This window comes from Aotus nancymaae, unplaced genomic scaffold, assembly GCF_030222135.1.
Source record: "Aotus nancymaae isolate 86718 unplaced genomic scaffold, 86718_ANA_hifiasm-v0.15.2.pri h1tg000089l, whole genome shotgun sequence".
Taxonomy (NCBI): domain Eukaryota; kingdom Metazoa; phylum Chordata; class Mammalia; order Primates; family Aotidae; genus Aotus; species Aotus nancymaae.
The window spans coordinates 7,400,619-7,417,713 of NW_026988504.1; the positions used below are offsets into that span (position 1 = coordinate 7,400,619).

Sequence of the window (17,095 nt, forward strand, 5' to 3'; positions counted from 1 at the left end):
AAACTCTAGCTTTTAGGAAAATCCTGGTTTTTATAGGATTTGAAAGACTCAAGCTCCATCAGAGAACTCAGGGATTAAGGCCCTCCTGCTGAGGGTCTGGGCTGCTCAGCATTATCATGTTCCTACCCAATCCGTCTTCAAAAACCAAACAGAATGAACGATTCCCAGCTCCTTTAGTTCAGGAAAAGGAGAACAGACTCCAGAGCACAACTTCCAGCAGAGAGATCCTACTGGGAGAAAGCCTGGGTGGGAGGGACTGAGCGCTGCAGCAGCACTTCCAGGTGGTCCCTGGGCTCTGAACCTCCAGGGCTGGAGCCAGTAAGCCACCGTGGCAAGACCGCAGAAGGCAAGAGCCTGTTTGTGAAGATCAGCGGGATGGGCAGGGGAGCTGGTAATGGCTGCCACAGAGAGGGAGGGCCAACCCCACCAAGGGTTCTGGACTCAGATACTGGGAACTCCCTGGGTCAGGCTTTGGGAGCCAGGTGAAAGGAGCTGGGGGGCTTTCTAAAAGGATTAAAAGGTTGGGGCTAACACAGGACTTGATAATGTGTGCTGTTTTCCAGAAACAATGTCCCTGCTCTCCCAAGTCACAAACAGCCCCAAGACTCCAGGGCTGAGGCATGTTCCTGCCTGGGGACAAAGCAAAGTGCCAGCAGAAGCCACATGCTGACTCTCTGAGCCGCATGCAGATGCCAGCAGAGGGGGAGGAGGGGGCGCAAAGACAGAGGACAAGCCTGGGGCACTAAGGGAAGCAGAGACCAAGACACGCTCCCAGCTGAAGGAGCCCTGAATTCCCTCTTGACAGTGCTGGCAACCGACCAAACCCAAGGAAACGCCACCACGAATACGATTTCCAAAGAAGAACTGTTCCCTGGGCGTCTCACCCGGGGTATCCTAGGAAACGCCAAAGGCCCTGAGAGGGAGCCGAAGGGACCATGGCATTCATAGCAGACAGAAGCCCTGTGGAGTGGCAGGCCTGGCATGACCAGAAGCCAGGCCGCTAGGGGCAAGGCTGAGAAACGCACCTCCCACCCCCGACTCCCCCCAGTACTCACCCACGAGTTCCTGGGGGTCTCGCTTTTCTGCTTCTGTATTATCCTGCAAAAGAGAAACAAATACAAGGAGGTAAGACTGGGACTCCTGAGCCAGCTATTCTCCGCTGAGACCACTCAGGGTTCTTAAGGACGGAGAAAAGGTAAAAGCACCACCAGGAACACTAAGGGTAAGCTGATGCCTCAGGGGCCTCTGGCACCCCCGAGCCTCCGAACCCTCTTCTTCCCGCATCGCAGCAGCCGGATGCTCCAGAGCCCCACGCCGGTCTCTCCTCCACGCCTCTTCCGTGACCAAACCCAACGCTGAGGAGAACACACGCTAGCCAGCCTGCCGCGGCCACCTGGACAACGTATGCCCTGCCTGTTGCGCTCTCCTGGGACCAAGGAAGCGTGCCTGAATGCAGTGCAGAGCTCAAGGCCCCAGCTAGCCCAGACACCACTGCCTCTACCGCTGGTACCAAGGAAGCAAGAGGTGACTGCTTTGTAACAGCAGACTCCCGAGATGAAAATGCAGACTAGCTGCTCCCAAGAGACTTTTCCTATTTTTGGTTCAAAAAAGGGAGGCTTTATCATGAGGATAAAGGGGTAGCTCATGGAAACTCAGAGCAAGCATGTAACGAACCTTCAAAGAGCGACAGAACGGGGCTCCCAGATAGGTTCTGGGCTCAAGGCAGCCTCTCTCTGGCTCTCAGCTCTCTTTACACTGGCTTTATACTCCCTTCAAAGAAAAGCTTCCTCCAATCCTGAATGCAAACACTGTCCCATGACAGCCACGTTCACATGTCCTGCAGAAGCCTGAGAGCAAAGGCTAGATGTTTTCTGGATTTCACTGCTCCATAGTACATGTTTCATCTAAACCAAACTCAATGCTGAGAAGGCCATGGTCCAAGCCCCAAGTCACACGTCTTCTCTTGCCTCTGTTGTCCCAAGTGTAAAATGGCAAGAACACACCTGTTTCCCCCATTTCTGGGTTGCTGGCACCCAGCCCCTCAAACCCAGTTAGATCAACAATCTCAAAGGCCACATTTGCTAATGATCAGAAGAGCAGAGGCAGAGTTCACAGAAAGTTGTGGGACACCAGGTCCTTTCCCTCTGATCAGCGAGGCAGGAGAGACAGGAAGCACCCTGCACAAGACCTTCTTGAGGACAGGCGCAGAGCTCCGCAGGCTCCACTTACACAAAGACATGGCACACCACGCCACGGCTCAAAAGGAGGGTGCCAGGGAGGCCACCCAGTTCCCCACCCCGAGCCTAGACTCAGTCTTAGACCCCTTCCCAAAAAGTCCCTCCTGATGCCGAGATAGGCCAAATTCCCCATTCCTCTGAACACTGCAGCTATTCTTTCAACCTGGCGGGGCACCACATCCAGGCCAGGCTGCTTAGTAACCGTCTCTTTTGAGCCACTGCCCCTGCCAATCAGGTGGGGAAAGAGGAGGCTGGGAGTGGGCAGGGAGGCGCGCCTGGAGGACTGCCACGCCAACTTCAGGTTGTAGTCATAAATCAGCGGCTCTACAGAGACTGCCAGTCTCTCAGGGGACCAACAACAATGCCTTTGTAGCAGTGACTCTGAATAAACCAATGTTCCAGAGTGTCAGTAACAAAACATGGGGCTGTGAAATGTCCTTAAATTTTCCCTCTAGGGAACAGCTTTTTGGGTGCTGATTATGGGAAAACATCAGCTCCTATCTCCCCGCTGCCAGCTGGCTGATCATACGGGACTGTCCATTCATTAACTCTTCCTCCAGCCCCCACTCACCCTTCCCCAAGGTTCCACACCACACCACGCCCACCCCTTCTCATGGACTCACTGCAGAAGCCCAATCCCCACACAGGGAGTCAACCGCATCTACCCCAGAGCCACAGGAAGTGTCACCAAACACGCAATGGCTCTTCAAAGGGAAACACACTTGCCACTTCAGGGGCTCCTTAGGTAAAGTAAGCCAGGAGCCTCCCCGTGGCTTCTTGTGGCTTTTGTGACCCTGGAGATGGAAAGGTGTGTGGGGTATGTGTGCTGTCAGGCCCAGCTGAGGTTGTTGAGTCACGTCTCTGGAAGAAAAGAGATGATGGGGCAAAATCACAGGAAGTATTTTTTCCCTTTTAGTCTTTCCCTTTAGCTCGGTTCTCCAGTCCCCACCCCCAATTATTCCTTCTATGCCTGAGACATAAATATACTGGGTAGTTGGGTTTCAATTTGACAACTAGTCTGGTCTTTGCTTTTCTATCCTCTTAGTACAAAAAAAGTGTGTGGCATGCCCAGAGCATACCCTAAGCTCACAACACTAGGACTCTAATTCAGTCCCGAACTTGAGGCCCAGAAACAAGGCCCACCCAATTTTCCAGCAGCAGAATCTAGCTCCACAGGCCCTCCACCCTCAGTGCCTCTGAACAAAGTACTGACCAGCAGACCATGGACCCAACTCCAAGTTCAAGAAGATTCTTCTGCCTTACAAGAACCCGTTAAACCAAACGCATGAAGTAGCCTGGACAGCTCGGAAGCCACAGGCACGCTCAGGAAGTGGCCAGAGCTGCGCTAAGGTCTCCTAAGAAGTCTCTGGAATCTGTGTTGGTTCAGATTCCCATTGGTGTCACAGGCACCCTTGGGACCTAGAAGGCTCTGGAGAATCAAGCTGGGAATCTGCCTCCTGTGGCTATACCTTGTCATGTTTAGAATGTGATTCTTCTGCCCTCTGAGTCCAACAAGCTGGGCCATGAGCTTGCTGAGCCCTGGGCGCCTCTGTCACTGTGCCGAGCTTCTCCTGAAGAAGAAAGACAACAACCTAAGTTCTCTGGATCCTAAAATGCCCACTTGGCCAGGCATGGTGGCTCACGCCTGCAATCCCAGCACTTTGGGAGGCTGAGGGGGGCCAGACTGCTTGAGCCCAGGAATTTGAGACCAGCCTGTAGTCCCAGCTACTTGGGAGGCTGAGGCAGGAAGACCACCTGAGCCCAGGAGGTCAACGCTACAGTGAACTAAGATCATGCCACTGCACTCCAGCCTGGGTGACATAGGGAGAACATGGAATACCTCAGAGCTGCTTTTTAGTACCATTTACACACCACCATCCACTGAATCAAGTTTCATCCAATGAAAGCGGCCTCTATTCAAACAGTAACCATATTCATCTATAACGACCTCCACCACAGGGAGGAGAGGCCTAAAGAGACACCTTCTTACCAGTCACGTCTCAGATACCAGGCATTCAGTATCAAAAATGAGGACGGGCACCGTGGCTCAAGCCTGTAATCCCAGTACTTTGGGAGGCCAAGGCAGGTGGATCATGAGGTCAGGACTTCAAGACCAGCTTGACCAACACGGTGAAACCCCGTCTCTACTAAAAATACAAAACTTAGCCAGGCGTGGTGGCACTTGCCTGTAGTCCCAGCTACTTGGAAGGCTGAGGCAGGAGAACCGCTTGAACCCTGGAGGTGGAGGTTGCAGTGAGCCAAGATCATGCCACTGCACTCCAGCCTGGGTGACAGAGTGAGACTCTGTTTCAGAAAAAAAAAAAAAGAAAAATAAACCAAGCACCCATGATAGTAGTTATCATGGAAGCAAGCCACGTCAGGAAAAAACATGTGATGAAGGATTGATTTTATAATTTTTTTAAAAAAATTGTTTTATTTTAGATTCAGCAGTACATGTGCAGGTCTGTTACATGGATATATTGTGTAACCGATGGTAAGGTTTGGGATCCTAGTGTACTCATTACCAAAAAGTGAACATTGTACCCAGTAGGTAATTTTTCAACTTTCATCTCCCTCCCATTGAAATGTTTTAAATGGTAGAACTAAGGAGATGGAAGAAAGGTTCAATTATTTTAAACTGCCAGTTGTTCAAGGCACTGGTGTTATAACACCTGCTGGAGGGGGAGATTCTCACTATGCCCTCACAGAGCAGGAAGCGGGAAGAAGGTTATGAGGATACAAGTAAAAAGCAACAAGAAAGCACTGTTCCTTTCTTCCCCCCAGCAGTGTTTTGAAATGCACAGGAAACACCTGTCTCTACTCGTATGAACCCACCTACTGGCCTCCAGGTAGAAATTCTCAGTTGGTCAAAGTAATGAACTCATCCTGGATGTCTACTCACCAGGCATCTGTCTACATTAGCCAGAGGGCGTGGAACCCGCAGCCCAGAGACATGAGCAACAACACGTGGAGAACAGGCTGAGGGGTTTTTACCCAGTTCCTAAGGAAGGTGAAAACAGAGTGCCTCACCTAGGAAAGGAAAGTCGCTCCTGGGAGAAGAGAATAGGGCCACCACTTCAACTCCCTCATTCAAGTCCAATCAAGACACAAGGAAAAACAGGCCAGGCATGGTGGCTCACGTCTGTAATGCCAGCACTCTGGGAGGCCAAGGCGGGCAGATCACTTGAGGCCGGTAGTTTGGTACCAGCCTGGACAACATGGTGAAACCTTGTCTCTACTAAAAAATACAAAAATTAGCCAGGCATGGTGGTACATGCCTGTAATCCCAGCTACTTGAGAGGCGGAGGTTGCAGTGAGCCGAGACTGCACCACTGCACTCCAGCCTGAAAGAGCAAGATTCTGTCTCAACAACGACAACAACTAAAAGACACAAGTGAAAACAAAAAGAGAAAAACAAAAGTCAAGTTAGAAAACAGAGAAGGGAGGAAAGAGGAAGAATGGTTCAAACGCCGAGGTGGTGGAGGAGACCAATCTGAGCCGAGGCCTCCTCCTCTGCCCACACCACTAATCCATCCAGACCCCACCTGAGACTAAAGGCCCAACAATCAGAGCAGGAGGCGGCTGCGGCAGGCTGGGGGCTGTCCCTGGAGAACAGTGCTCTCAACCTGTCAATTTGGTTTCTTAACCAACTGTGACTGAGACCTGGAAGATGCAACAGCCACGGCTGTAGGTCAGTGGCGGGGACCTGATTCTTAGGAATTACAGAACCTGGAATATGGTTCCTTCTGCAGGGAATACAAAAGTCCAGCCACGGATGAAGCTGCCTGGAGCACAGGAAGGAAGTAAAAAAATATAGACTCCTGAAACTAGACAAGTTGCCATTTGATCTGGGAGGATTTACTCAGCAGAGAAGCATCAAGTCCTGTGTAAGAGAGTGGAGGTTTATTTACAGCCAACAATGCTCCCTCAATCCTTCCTGGAACTGGTCCCGCAAAGCACACACAAAGCTCCAGTGTCAAACTTGAGTCCCACAAGGGAGCCGCCGCCACATCTAAATACCGCCAAATCCAAATGTCACATTTTCTTTCCAGCTTGGGGACCAGCAGGCACAGAGAAAGCACTCTGAACAGGGCACAGGGCAGCCAGCCCCGAGGCCATGGGTGAGACTGCTACAGACTGGGGGTTTTCTGCTGGACAATGTAATCTTGCATCTTACAAGTAGGTGGCAGCTGGGGAGGCAGATCAGTAAAATGACTCCTTCCAAACCTGTATTCTCTCAGACCTGGGACAGCCCACTGCCTGATGAGATCTCACTGAGCCCAGTAGCTCCTTAAAAACAGATCCTCACTGTGATCCATGAGCCCTGAGGATTCCCTGCGGCTATTTCAGCCTCTTCCTCCCTTTTCTGCACCTAGGATCTTTGCAATGCCTGCTCCCTAAAATCGCCTTCTCCCCACTCCTGCCTAGAAAGCCCTTTGCAGACCTCAGGCCCAGCCCAAGGGAGTCTTCCTCTACCCTCATGACCACCTGGCCAATGAGGACAAACTACCTTACTCTGAGTACTCACAAAAATTACCCCCTGTAACAGCCTGGCCTACAGCAGGTGCTCAAGCACTGATCTCTCTCTCACACACATATACACATATCAACCACTATCAGTTTTTCTTCAGTTCAGTTTAGGTTCCACACCTACCTTTAGCTGTTACTCCAAGCCTGCTCAACTCCACAGTTAGTTTTGTGTGTAGATTCACTGGAAATGTCAGACGGACAGGCAGCAGAAGAGCAGCTAATGAAAGGGCTAGGCTTGCAATAAAAGGCTGCCAAGGGGCAGGAGAAGGTGGGGAAGGGACAGCAATACTGAATTACAAAAAAATTTCAAATCCAATTCTTTGCTCGTCTTCCTGTATCATCTTTTTTTTTTTTTTTTTTTTGAGACAGGGTCTCACTCTGTCACAGAGGCTGGAGTACACTGGCACAACCATAGCTCACTGCAGCCTTGACCTTCTGGGCTCAAGCAATTCTCCTGCCTCAGCCTCCCAAGTAGCTGGGATTACAGGCATGCACCACCACGCCTGGTTAATTTTAAAATTTTCTGTAGAGATGGGGTCTCACTACGTTGCCCAGGCTGGTCTTGAACTCCTAGGCTCAAGCAGTCCTCCTGCCACAGCATCCCAAAGTGCTGGGATTACAAGCAGGAGCCACCACGTCTGGCCCTGCATCTTCTTTCTGAACATTGGGCCTAATGCTCCTAAATTCTAAGACAAAAAGAATTACTATATAGTTAATTCATTTATTTTTTTCCCATGGATAATTTATTGAGCATGTATTATACACCAAGCGATGCACCAAGCATTGGGGATAAAATATGAAAATGCAATCTAGGGGAATAAGTTTAGGTATTATGCTAAGCTCTTCAATTAAGAATCTCATTTAATTTTCACAAGAGCCCCATGAAACCGTGTTCTTGATCATCAGGCAATACGGCTGTTTCAGAACAACTGATATGCCATCTTCCAGAAACCCTCTTGGGGGCATCAATATAACAGTCAAAACAAGGTTTTCTGAGCTCAATGTGAGTTACTTCAGGTCGCCGAGAAAGCAACAATGCTGGGTTACCTTTATAAATACCACCAAGTTCCAGAAGGAAATGATGTTGGTTTGACAGAGACATGGTTTGGGGCTAGGAGTGAGAGCTGTCAGCAGCTCAGCAAATCCTCCAAACCCCATGCTGCGTGGGAACATCCCACCCCAGGGGCCAGACGCCAGCCACTGCCACTGGAGAAAGCCCATCGCCAGCACGTTTCCTTTACTTGTATCCTGTTGGCCAGGACTGAGCCACTGCCATGGGCACATGGCCTGCCTGGGAATGCAAACACTCAATTTATCAGAAAAATGGGCGGAAGTTGGTGGGGCCCCTTGGGACACATTGGGATTGCCTTTGCTCTTAGGCCGCTTACTGATGAGAAGGCTCTGGTCCCCCAACCACAGAGGGTTTCTATAGGAATGGGTGAAAGAGGAGTTTCCCAAAACTTACTAAGCCAGCTCTAGAATTGGCCTTGTAGACTGAAGACAAGGTAGAGAGGGGAAGGGAAACAGTTTTTCTCTATTTGAAAAATCCGGCTAAATTTACAAAGCCCGCATGGCTCAGCATAGCTCCTGATGTTGTTACATGGAACGTGTTGCAACCAATGAGACTTCAATGTAAATAGAGGTAGCCATTTCCAAGGGGAGACTTTTGTTATCCGACTATTCCAAGTGCAATTTACATTTGATTCAAGACACTTGAAGATTTTTGGTTTCTTGAAAGTTACAGAAGATGGTCAGAGAGGGCCATTCCCTTTCTGTCTCATCCCCAGAGTCAGGAGCAGCTATATCTAGCTCTAGAGGTTGCCTCCCTCACACCAAGGATCTGAGTCAAGCCCTTGGTGATGGGGCCAGGAAAGGCTTTTTCCCTTCAAGACTTCCCACAAGAACAGTGTCTCTGTGCTTTAGGTGGATATATTTGGGGGGTTGGGGGGAGCTTGGAGCCAGACAAGGACAAAAGAGACAGCTTTGTGAGGCTGAGAACGGCAAAGTGACATCTGCAAGGCACACAACTCTACATGGCTACCAAATTCCAAAAACATTCCTTCTGAGAGGTTGGCTGACAAGCTGAGGAGTGGAGTTACAGCAACATCTCAGGCAAATATACCTGCAGTTCCTGAAAACCAGGGCGGTAGAAATGCAAACTGGTCATCGTCAACACACTGGTAGGAAGAGGACTGAGTTATTCAGAGAGCCAAAAAGAATGCCAGCATCTTTAAAGTGCAGCCCAGAAAATATTTACCTAACTCCAAAGTTAGAAATACAAATTAGCAAAATCCTATCAAACCCAGAAATCACACAGCAGCATTTCAGGAGACATGGATTAAAATACAGAATGAAGGTTGGAAGTGCTGGATCCCTAAGGACAGGCAGTTCTCTGCATCATATAATTTCAAAAAGATGAGTCCCAGATAGGGAAGGAGGGGCCCAGCCACACCTCGGTTAGCAATCCATGGCATCTGGCCCCGAAGGGAAGGAGCTATGTTGGGGCTTGCACTCTGACAGGAGGGCGGACCAGACACGGGGTGCAGAACCACAGGAGTTGAGTGGAGCTTCTGGGAGTCTCAGCTTCAGGTTACTTGGATCAACTGCCATGAGAAGGCCCCTCTAGCAGTGCAATGGAGCTAAGGAAGGGTCAGAGGGAGAATAATGGTCATTGTTGCCCTTTGCATGAGATCACAACTTCCAACAACTCCCAGCAGTTTTACCAGCACTGTTCAGCTTAAGATGTAGTGAGGCCTTCCTTGGAAGAGGGGGGGACAAAGCCACAGCAGGCTTGGATTTCTTTCTTTCCCTGGGACAATCGAAGAGTGACTTCCATGGCTGGCCTGTCTGCCTGTCTTTCTGTCTCCTGCTCAGATCTGGTCACCACCCAGCAGACCCACTCCACAAGCTTCTCAGAATTCCATGTCTCCCAGCTGTGCAAGGCAGCCCTAGTGTTGTTGAGGAAAAGCCTAAAGAAGGCCATCCATCATGTTGAGTGCAGGGAAGTGCCAAATGCTAGGGAGGCTTGGGCACTCTCAACAGTTCAAGGCCTACAGTACAACTTCCAAGAGAAGAGTAGATGGCTCGCAAACCAGCAATGGTCAAGGGCCATTTCCTTCTCTGGTCCTGGGTGAGTCATGCTGTAATTTTTCCCCCTCCTAATCAGCATTCAAAAGATCACAAGGTATGGGAGACAGAACATAGGGGCAAGTGGACTAATAAAACCAAGATGGAAGGACCAAGCATATACTCTCCCGCTCACATAGCGCCCCCACCATGACACCCTAAACATAGCACTACAAGCTAACCTATACTATTCGTCTCAAAATAACGCTACAAGGTAGACATTATTATTTCCATTTGAACATGAGTAAACATAGATAAAACACAATAAAGCAGCTTTGGCTCCAAAGTCCAGTTATTCTTCAGCTTCCCAACTTTCCACATTCTCCCTCTAGACTATGAGGCTGCAAAGGGTAACGGTTTCTAGGAAGCTATTCGTTCAGCCACTGGGTATGCCAACAACAAAGACCAAGAAGGAAAAACACTTCTCCAGGAATGATTCTCTAGCAGGTCACAGAGAGAAGCAGGTATTAACACCCTGGACTTAAGGGAAGGAAGCCGGAATTACTACCTTTCAGCTGTAACGATCAGGGGAAACAGCTCTAGAGTCCATGGTGCCCCAGTGAGTCATGTCTGAGTTAACTTGTTCAGAAGGGCTGGTCCTGCAGGCTTAATCATATAAACCATGGGGGCTACCACCCTATCCTTAGCCTAGAGACTTCCTGGGGACTCACAGAAAAAAATGCTACCAAATCCTGAACTCTACTCAGCTCTTCTCCCTTCCTGGATGAACAGCCACGTGGACTTCCAATAAGAACACGAGCTTAAAGGATGAGTTATTTCCTTCTGACCCAAGCAAAGAACATGGCCCATTTCCTGCTCATCAAAGAAATTCATTAGAGGGAAACTGCAGACATAGCATTCAGTTATAAAAACCCATTCAGATTTTACTAGTGTAATGTGCTTATTTCTGGATTTAATCTACATAGCTGGAGAAAATATAAAAATAAGGTAAATGGGCCAGGCACAGTGGCTCACGCCTGTAATCCTAGCACTTTGGGAGGCCGAGGCTGGTCGATCACTAGGTCAGGAGTTCGAGACCAGCATGACCAACATAGTGAAACTCTGTCTCTAAAAATAAATAAATAAATAAATTTTAAAAAAGGGAATGAGGTAAATGATGTGAAAATCTGTGCTAATGACTGGTGTCACTACAAGAACAAAAGTTGGTAGAGCTCAAGGGATTTTTTAAAAAATCTTCTCCCTTTGGAAATTTTTTTTTTTTTTTTGAGATGAAGTTTCACTCTTGTTACCCAGGAGGGAGTGTAATGGCACACTCTCAGCTCATGGCAACCTCTGCCTCCCAGGTTCAAGTGATTCTCCCGCCTCAGCCTCCTGAGTAGCTGGGATTACAGGCATGTGCCACCATGCCCACCTAATTTTGTTTTTTTTTTTTAGTAAAGACGGGGTTTCTCCATGTTGGTCAGGCTGGTCTCAAACTCTGGACCTCAGGTGAGCCACCCACCTCAGCCTCCCAAAGTGCTGGGAATACAGGCGTGAGCTACTGCACCCAGCCTGGAATGTTTTTTAAAATTTTTTTTAATTTGGCCTGGTGCCATGGCTCATGCCTGTAATCCCACCACTTGTGGGAGGCTGAGGCAGGCAAATCATCTGAGGTTGGGAGTCTGAGACCAACCTGGTTAACATGGTGAAATCCCATCTCTACTAAAAGAATACAAAAATTAGCCAGGCATGGTGGTGTGCGCGTGTAGTCCCAGCTATAGGGGAAGCCTGAAGCAGGAGAATTGCTTGAACCCAGGAGGGAGGTTGCAGTAAGCTAAGATCACAGCACTGCACTCCAGCCTGGGCAACAGAGTAAGACTCTGTCCCAAAAAAAAAAATAAAAATTTTTTTTCCTTACAGCAGCTTTATTGAGATACAACTCATATAATTCTTTAGCATTCATTTTAAAAATTTTTTTTCTTTATCTTTTTTCTTATTTTCTTTTTATAGATTTTGGAGAATGAGTGTTCATTTTTAACTGTTCATTTGTGTCACATTGCTATTATAATTATATAGTATAGCAACACTGAAGATGTTTATAGACAGAGACAAAGTTGGATACAAAACATGTTATTACAGACAAACATAAAAGATGAACAAACATGGTTGTACAGTCAGCATAACAGCATAATGGGATTAGGTGATTTTTTTTTCCTTTCACAAAATACTTGATCTTGCTACAATAATTTGACAATAATAAAAATAAACACAATATAGAAACATTTTAGGCCAGGAGTAGTGGCTCACATCTGTAATCCCAGCACTTTGGGAGGCTGAAGTGGGCAGATCATGAGGTCAAGAGATCGAGACCATCCTGGCCAACACAGTGAAACCCCATTTCCACTAAATATACAAAAATTAGCTGGGCATAGTAGTGCACCCCTATAATTCCAGCTACTTGGGAGGCTGAGGCAGGAGAATTGCTTGAACCCAGGAGGTGGAGGTTGCAGTGAGCCAAGATCGCACCACTGCACTCCAGCCTAGCGACAGAGCAAGACTCCATCTCAAGAAAAAATTTATTTTGTAAAAAAAAAAAAAAACTCTGTCCATTAAAAAAAAAAAAAGTCCAGTTTTCTGTTTGAGTGTATGGGAGAGTGAGTTGAGTGTGAGCGTGTGTGTAAAAAAAAAAAAAAGTCCAAGCTTAACCCCTGAGAGATCAAGTTTGCTCTTTTGTTCGGCAGAGTAATTCGCAGTTCTCAGGGCTCTCCAGCAGGGCATCAACAAACCACCTGTTTGCAATGCTGCACAAGGACTCGGGGGTCCCATCTCCTACCACACCATACACCCTCCTAAATACCTTCCATATCAGAAGGAATGCAATCCTATGCTGCTTGTTTATGAAAAGCAACAGCAACTTCCTTTCAGATTTCAGAGTCCTGGAAGGGCAGCAAATACACCAGGAGCCCAAATGAGAAACACTTGTGCTCTGCAGCAATCCTGCAGAAGCTGCCCGTGTTCTGGAGCCTGTGTTCAATAAAGAGAATATAAGATTTCAACCTGCAGTGCTGCCCGCATGCAATTGTTGGCAGGCTCCTCAAAAGTTCTTCCTATTATCAGCAGTCAACAACAAATTCCTGAGAAATTAGCCCCTTAGGCAGTTTTCAGATATTTGATTCTAGTACTTCAAAAGATATGCAGTAATGCAGGGATGGTGGGAAGAAATTGAGAGGACAGTGGGTGAGGGAATTACCAAGTCAGCTCTGCCCAATACAAATCCTTGTCTAGACTGTGAGTCGGTAACTCGAGTCAACTGGGAGACCTGGTCTTCTTCAGGGTGGGTATGAATAGCCACTGAGGGAGAGAACCACTCACCCAGCTGGACCAGGCCTCCAAGGCAGGCTAAGTGAGGACTTATCAAGGCCCCTACTCTGGAACTCTAAGACAATCTACTGCCACAGTTCCCAAACTGTGCACCAAGGCACCTGGGGTAACGCAGCAAACTCACAAAGCTGCCACAGGATATTTAACAAGACTGTCCCAGGAAACACAGCCTTATTCCACATGTCACATACCACACAAACTTATGCATATTATTTTTTCAAGCAGCTACTAAATTGAGGACAGTAATACTTAATTGTCTGAAGCTAATGACCTAAGAGACAGAACCATTCATTAGGCATTTCTCTTTTTTTCATTCATCCATTGGTACACACAGACATTTCTTTTTCTTTCTTTTTTGCAGACAGAGTCTTGATCTGTGGTCCAGGCTGCAGTGCAGTGGCGCAGATCTTAGCTCACGGCAACCTCCGCCTCCCAGGCTCATGATCCTCCCACCTCAGCCACCTGAGTAGCTGGGACTACAGGCATGCACCACCATGCCTGGCTAACCTTGTAGTTTTTGTAGACACAGGATTCACCATGCTGTCTAGGCTGGTCTCAAACTCCTGTGCTCAAGCAATTCTCCTGCCTTGGGCATCCCAAAGTGCTGGGGATTACAGGAGTGAGCCTCAACACTCGGCCTCCTTAGGCATTTCTTTTGGTCCTGGAGGTCTGTGAAAAACTATGGAGACACAAAGCGCAGTGAGCCGAGAAATTGAGGCACCTTCTGACCTACAGGATGAGCATATAACCAGACTTAGTGACACTAAAAAGGCCAAGCACTGCTAAAAGTGCATTGCATTATGTCAAAAGCACCTTCATGCACATCCTCTCACACCGCAATCACAACCACCTTAAAGCGGGTCTCATGGCCCTGACTTCCCAGATGGAGCTGAGTGAAGCTTAAGTTATGGCCTATGGTTCCACAGCCAGAGGGAAGCCAGGCCAGGGCACAACCCAGGTCTTCCGACCATGAGTCCACCAGACTGGCTCGAAGTTGTGTCTGAACTCCACATTTTAGTACTACTTCGGGGATCTCAGAATTTTAAAAATGTTTTCTTTTACTTTTACTGAGTTTATACACGCCTTTAAAAAAAATGTCAGAACAATTCCCTCCAACCCCCACCTGATGCCACCTCTTTGACCCAGAAGATGCAATTTTGTTTTTACAGATGTAAGCTCCCGGGCTGGGAAGATTCTTTTCCTAGATCAGAGTGTGGACCGCAGCACCTCAGGGAGGCCGGTGTTCCCAACCCTCCCAGTTAGCTGGCAACAGGCTGCTCCATCTTTCTTGCTCCAGGCCCTCAACCCCCATGTTTGTTTTCAAAGGAAGGGTGTGTCAGGGACAGTGAGTGAGTGGAAACAGCTTCATCCACAGGAACTGTAGGAGTGGAGAAAAAAATAAACAAGGGAAACTGACCAGGGCAACCGAGGTAAAAATGGACAAAGGAGAGTGGCGAAAGGGATGTTCGGGTGCCAAAGGTAAACAAGGGGAGGAAGCACTTCAGCCACCAGGCTCTCCTTTCCTGGAGTGAGGTGCTGGCCCCAGGACTGTCACTTCTGGTCTGACTTTTTCCAGAATTTCAGTGCCACCTTCTGTTAATTTGTTGCTTACTGAAGAGGCAAAACCAGAAACTTGAAGGTAGAGACAAAAAAATAATGGAACAGAAGTGGAACGCTCAGCCTCCTTCTCCAACCTCCCGTTCTCTATTTAGGGCAAACAGCACCCGCAGAGCTGATCCCTGCTGCCCCAGCCTAAAGAACAGGACCAAAGGCTCCCTGCACAGGTGGGCTAGAGTTAGCTCTTATTCATGCTCCCAAACGTGGGACTCTACGTTCACAGGAACCCCAAACTTCAGAGCAATAAAAACTAGGGCAATTCCATGCACATTTTCAAGTCAACAGATGATAAAGTTAGAGAACACTCAACTTTGCTTATATGCATAATGCCCAAGTCCTTTCCTAGGGAGTTGTTCCAAGGAATCCCTTGGGGTTTAGTCCGACCGCTACCCACACAGTTCTTTTAGGACATTTATGACAAGTAGTTTCTTAAAACTTGCCTGAAAAACCTCTAGAAACAGGGCGCTCACCACCTTATGAAACAGCTCAACCTACTTTTGGCTGGAGATCACAAAAGGTCCTTCGTTACACGAAGGTGAACATCTATGGAATTCTACGGGCGGCTTCAGGTCTGCCTCAGACTGCCTTTGCCTTTTCCTCAGCAGACCTTCAGACACCAGAGCGCAACCACTGGCTCTTCTTAAGTCTTCTCTCTTCCAGCTCTACCTTTTCCTCCTGTGACGCGCTTCTGAGTCCCCTCACCTTTACTACTGCTCTACTATGAGCGCGCTCCAGTTTAAAACATGGTCTGCTCTTCCAAAACAGGCTGACGACACGGTGTGAGCAGCCTGGGAAGTGTGTGCAGGAGGAACTGGAAGTGGTGGTCAGTTCAACCAATGCTACTGAACAAAGACACGCCAGACACTATTGAGCCAGGTACAGCCGGCCCTCTGCATCTGTGGCTTCCAAATCCATGGCCAAAACTCACCTCCGATTGAAAATGTTTGTGTGTTTTTTTTAGTTGCACCTGTGCTGAACATGTCAGACCTTTTTGCTTGCCATTATTCCCTAAACAATAGTCTAACCACTAGTTACACAGCATTTACATTGTATCAAGTATCATAAGTAATGTAAAGATGATTTAAAGTATACACACAATTCCCTAGGGTATATGCAAATACTACACCACTTTATATCAGAGACTTGAGCCTCTGAGGAGGGGGTCCTGGAATCAGTCCCCACAGAAAGCGAGGGACAACTGCATTTTACTTTTAGTTGAACCCCGTAAAATGAATGAGGCAGATTTTATTATGATGATTATTTTCCCGATGAGAAGAACTGAGGTTAAGGGACTTACCCAAGCAAACCCTGGTCTCATGGCAGAGCTTGAACTCCTCCCACCACGCCAGGGCTGAATCATTTTACTCTGAATACTAACCCATCCTCAATACAGCTCAAGACCCCATAAGGCTAACAACAAACATTTTCAGAGCAATAAAAACAGCTCTCAAACAACTACTGAATCACTGACTGATGATTTCTGTATTAGAATAGTGGTTTTTCTAAGGGGTCTGCAAAGTCTAACTGTTTTAAGTCATTAATTGTCTTTTTCATTGTGTTGACATTTACGCAAGCAATGGTGGGTAAACTGCTAGGCTTTAGAACAAATCAAGGTGGCAGCACCAAACTATAGCTATAGTCATTGTATGCTCAGTTGATTAAAAAAAAAAAAAAGCTGGGTGTGGTAGCTCACGCTTGTAATCCCAACATTTTGGGAGGCTGAGGTGGGTGGATCACTTGAGGTCAGGAATTTGAGACCAGCTTCGCCAACAGGGTGAAACTCCCCCGCAAAAAAATTAGCCAGGCATGGTGGTGCACTTCTGTAATCCCAGCTACTCAGGAGGCCGAGGCAGGAGAATCACTTGAACTGGGAGGTGAAGGTTGCACTGAGCTGAGATCAGGCCACTGCACTCCAGCCTAGGTGACAGAGTGAGACTTCGTCTCAAAAAAAAAAAAAAAGCCAATTTCACTTAAGATGTTCTGCCATAGGCTGGGTGTGGTGGCTCACGCCTGTAAGCCCAGCACTTTGGGAGGCCAAGGCAGGCAGATCATGAGGTCAGGAGTTTGAGACCAGTCTGGCCAACACAGTGAAATCCCAACTCTACTAAAAATACAAACATTAGCTGGCCATGGTTGGCGCATGCCTATAGTCCCCACTAATTGGGAGGCTAAAGCAGGAGAATCGCTTGAACCTGGGAGATTAAGGTTGCAGTGAGCTGAGATCGTGCCACCGCACTCCAGCTTGGGCAACAGAGTGAGACTCT

General features: G+C 47.9%; 1 protein-coding gene across 5 annotated transcripts in view; it reads right to left on the reverse strand.

The window, feature by feature from the left end:
* SAP30BP (SAP30 binding protein) overlaps window positions 1–17,095 on the reverse strand; it is a 41,161-nt gene that overhangs the window by 13,522 nt on the left and 10,544 nt on the right. For 2 of the 5 annotated variants that reach the window (XM_012453706.3, XM_064369643.1), the window contains exons 4-5: window positions 3,707–3,808; window positions 1,056–1,098 (exon numbers count right to left, since the gene is read on the reverse strand). In XM_012453706.3, coding sequence (XP_012309129.1) covers window positions 1,056–1,098; window positions 3,707–3,808 — 145 coding nt within the window. Of the gene's footprint in view, window positions 1–1,055; window positions 1,099–2,959; window positions 3,099–3,706; window positions 3,809–17,095 lie in introns of those variants that run through there. The other 3 variants (XM_012453704.3, XM_012453703.3, XM_064369642.1) reach the window with 2 other exon arrangements.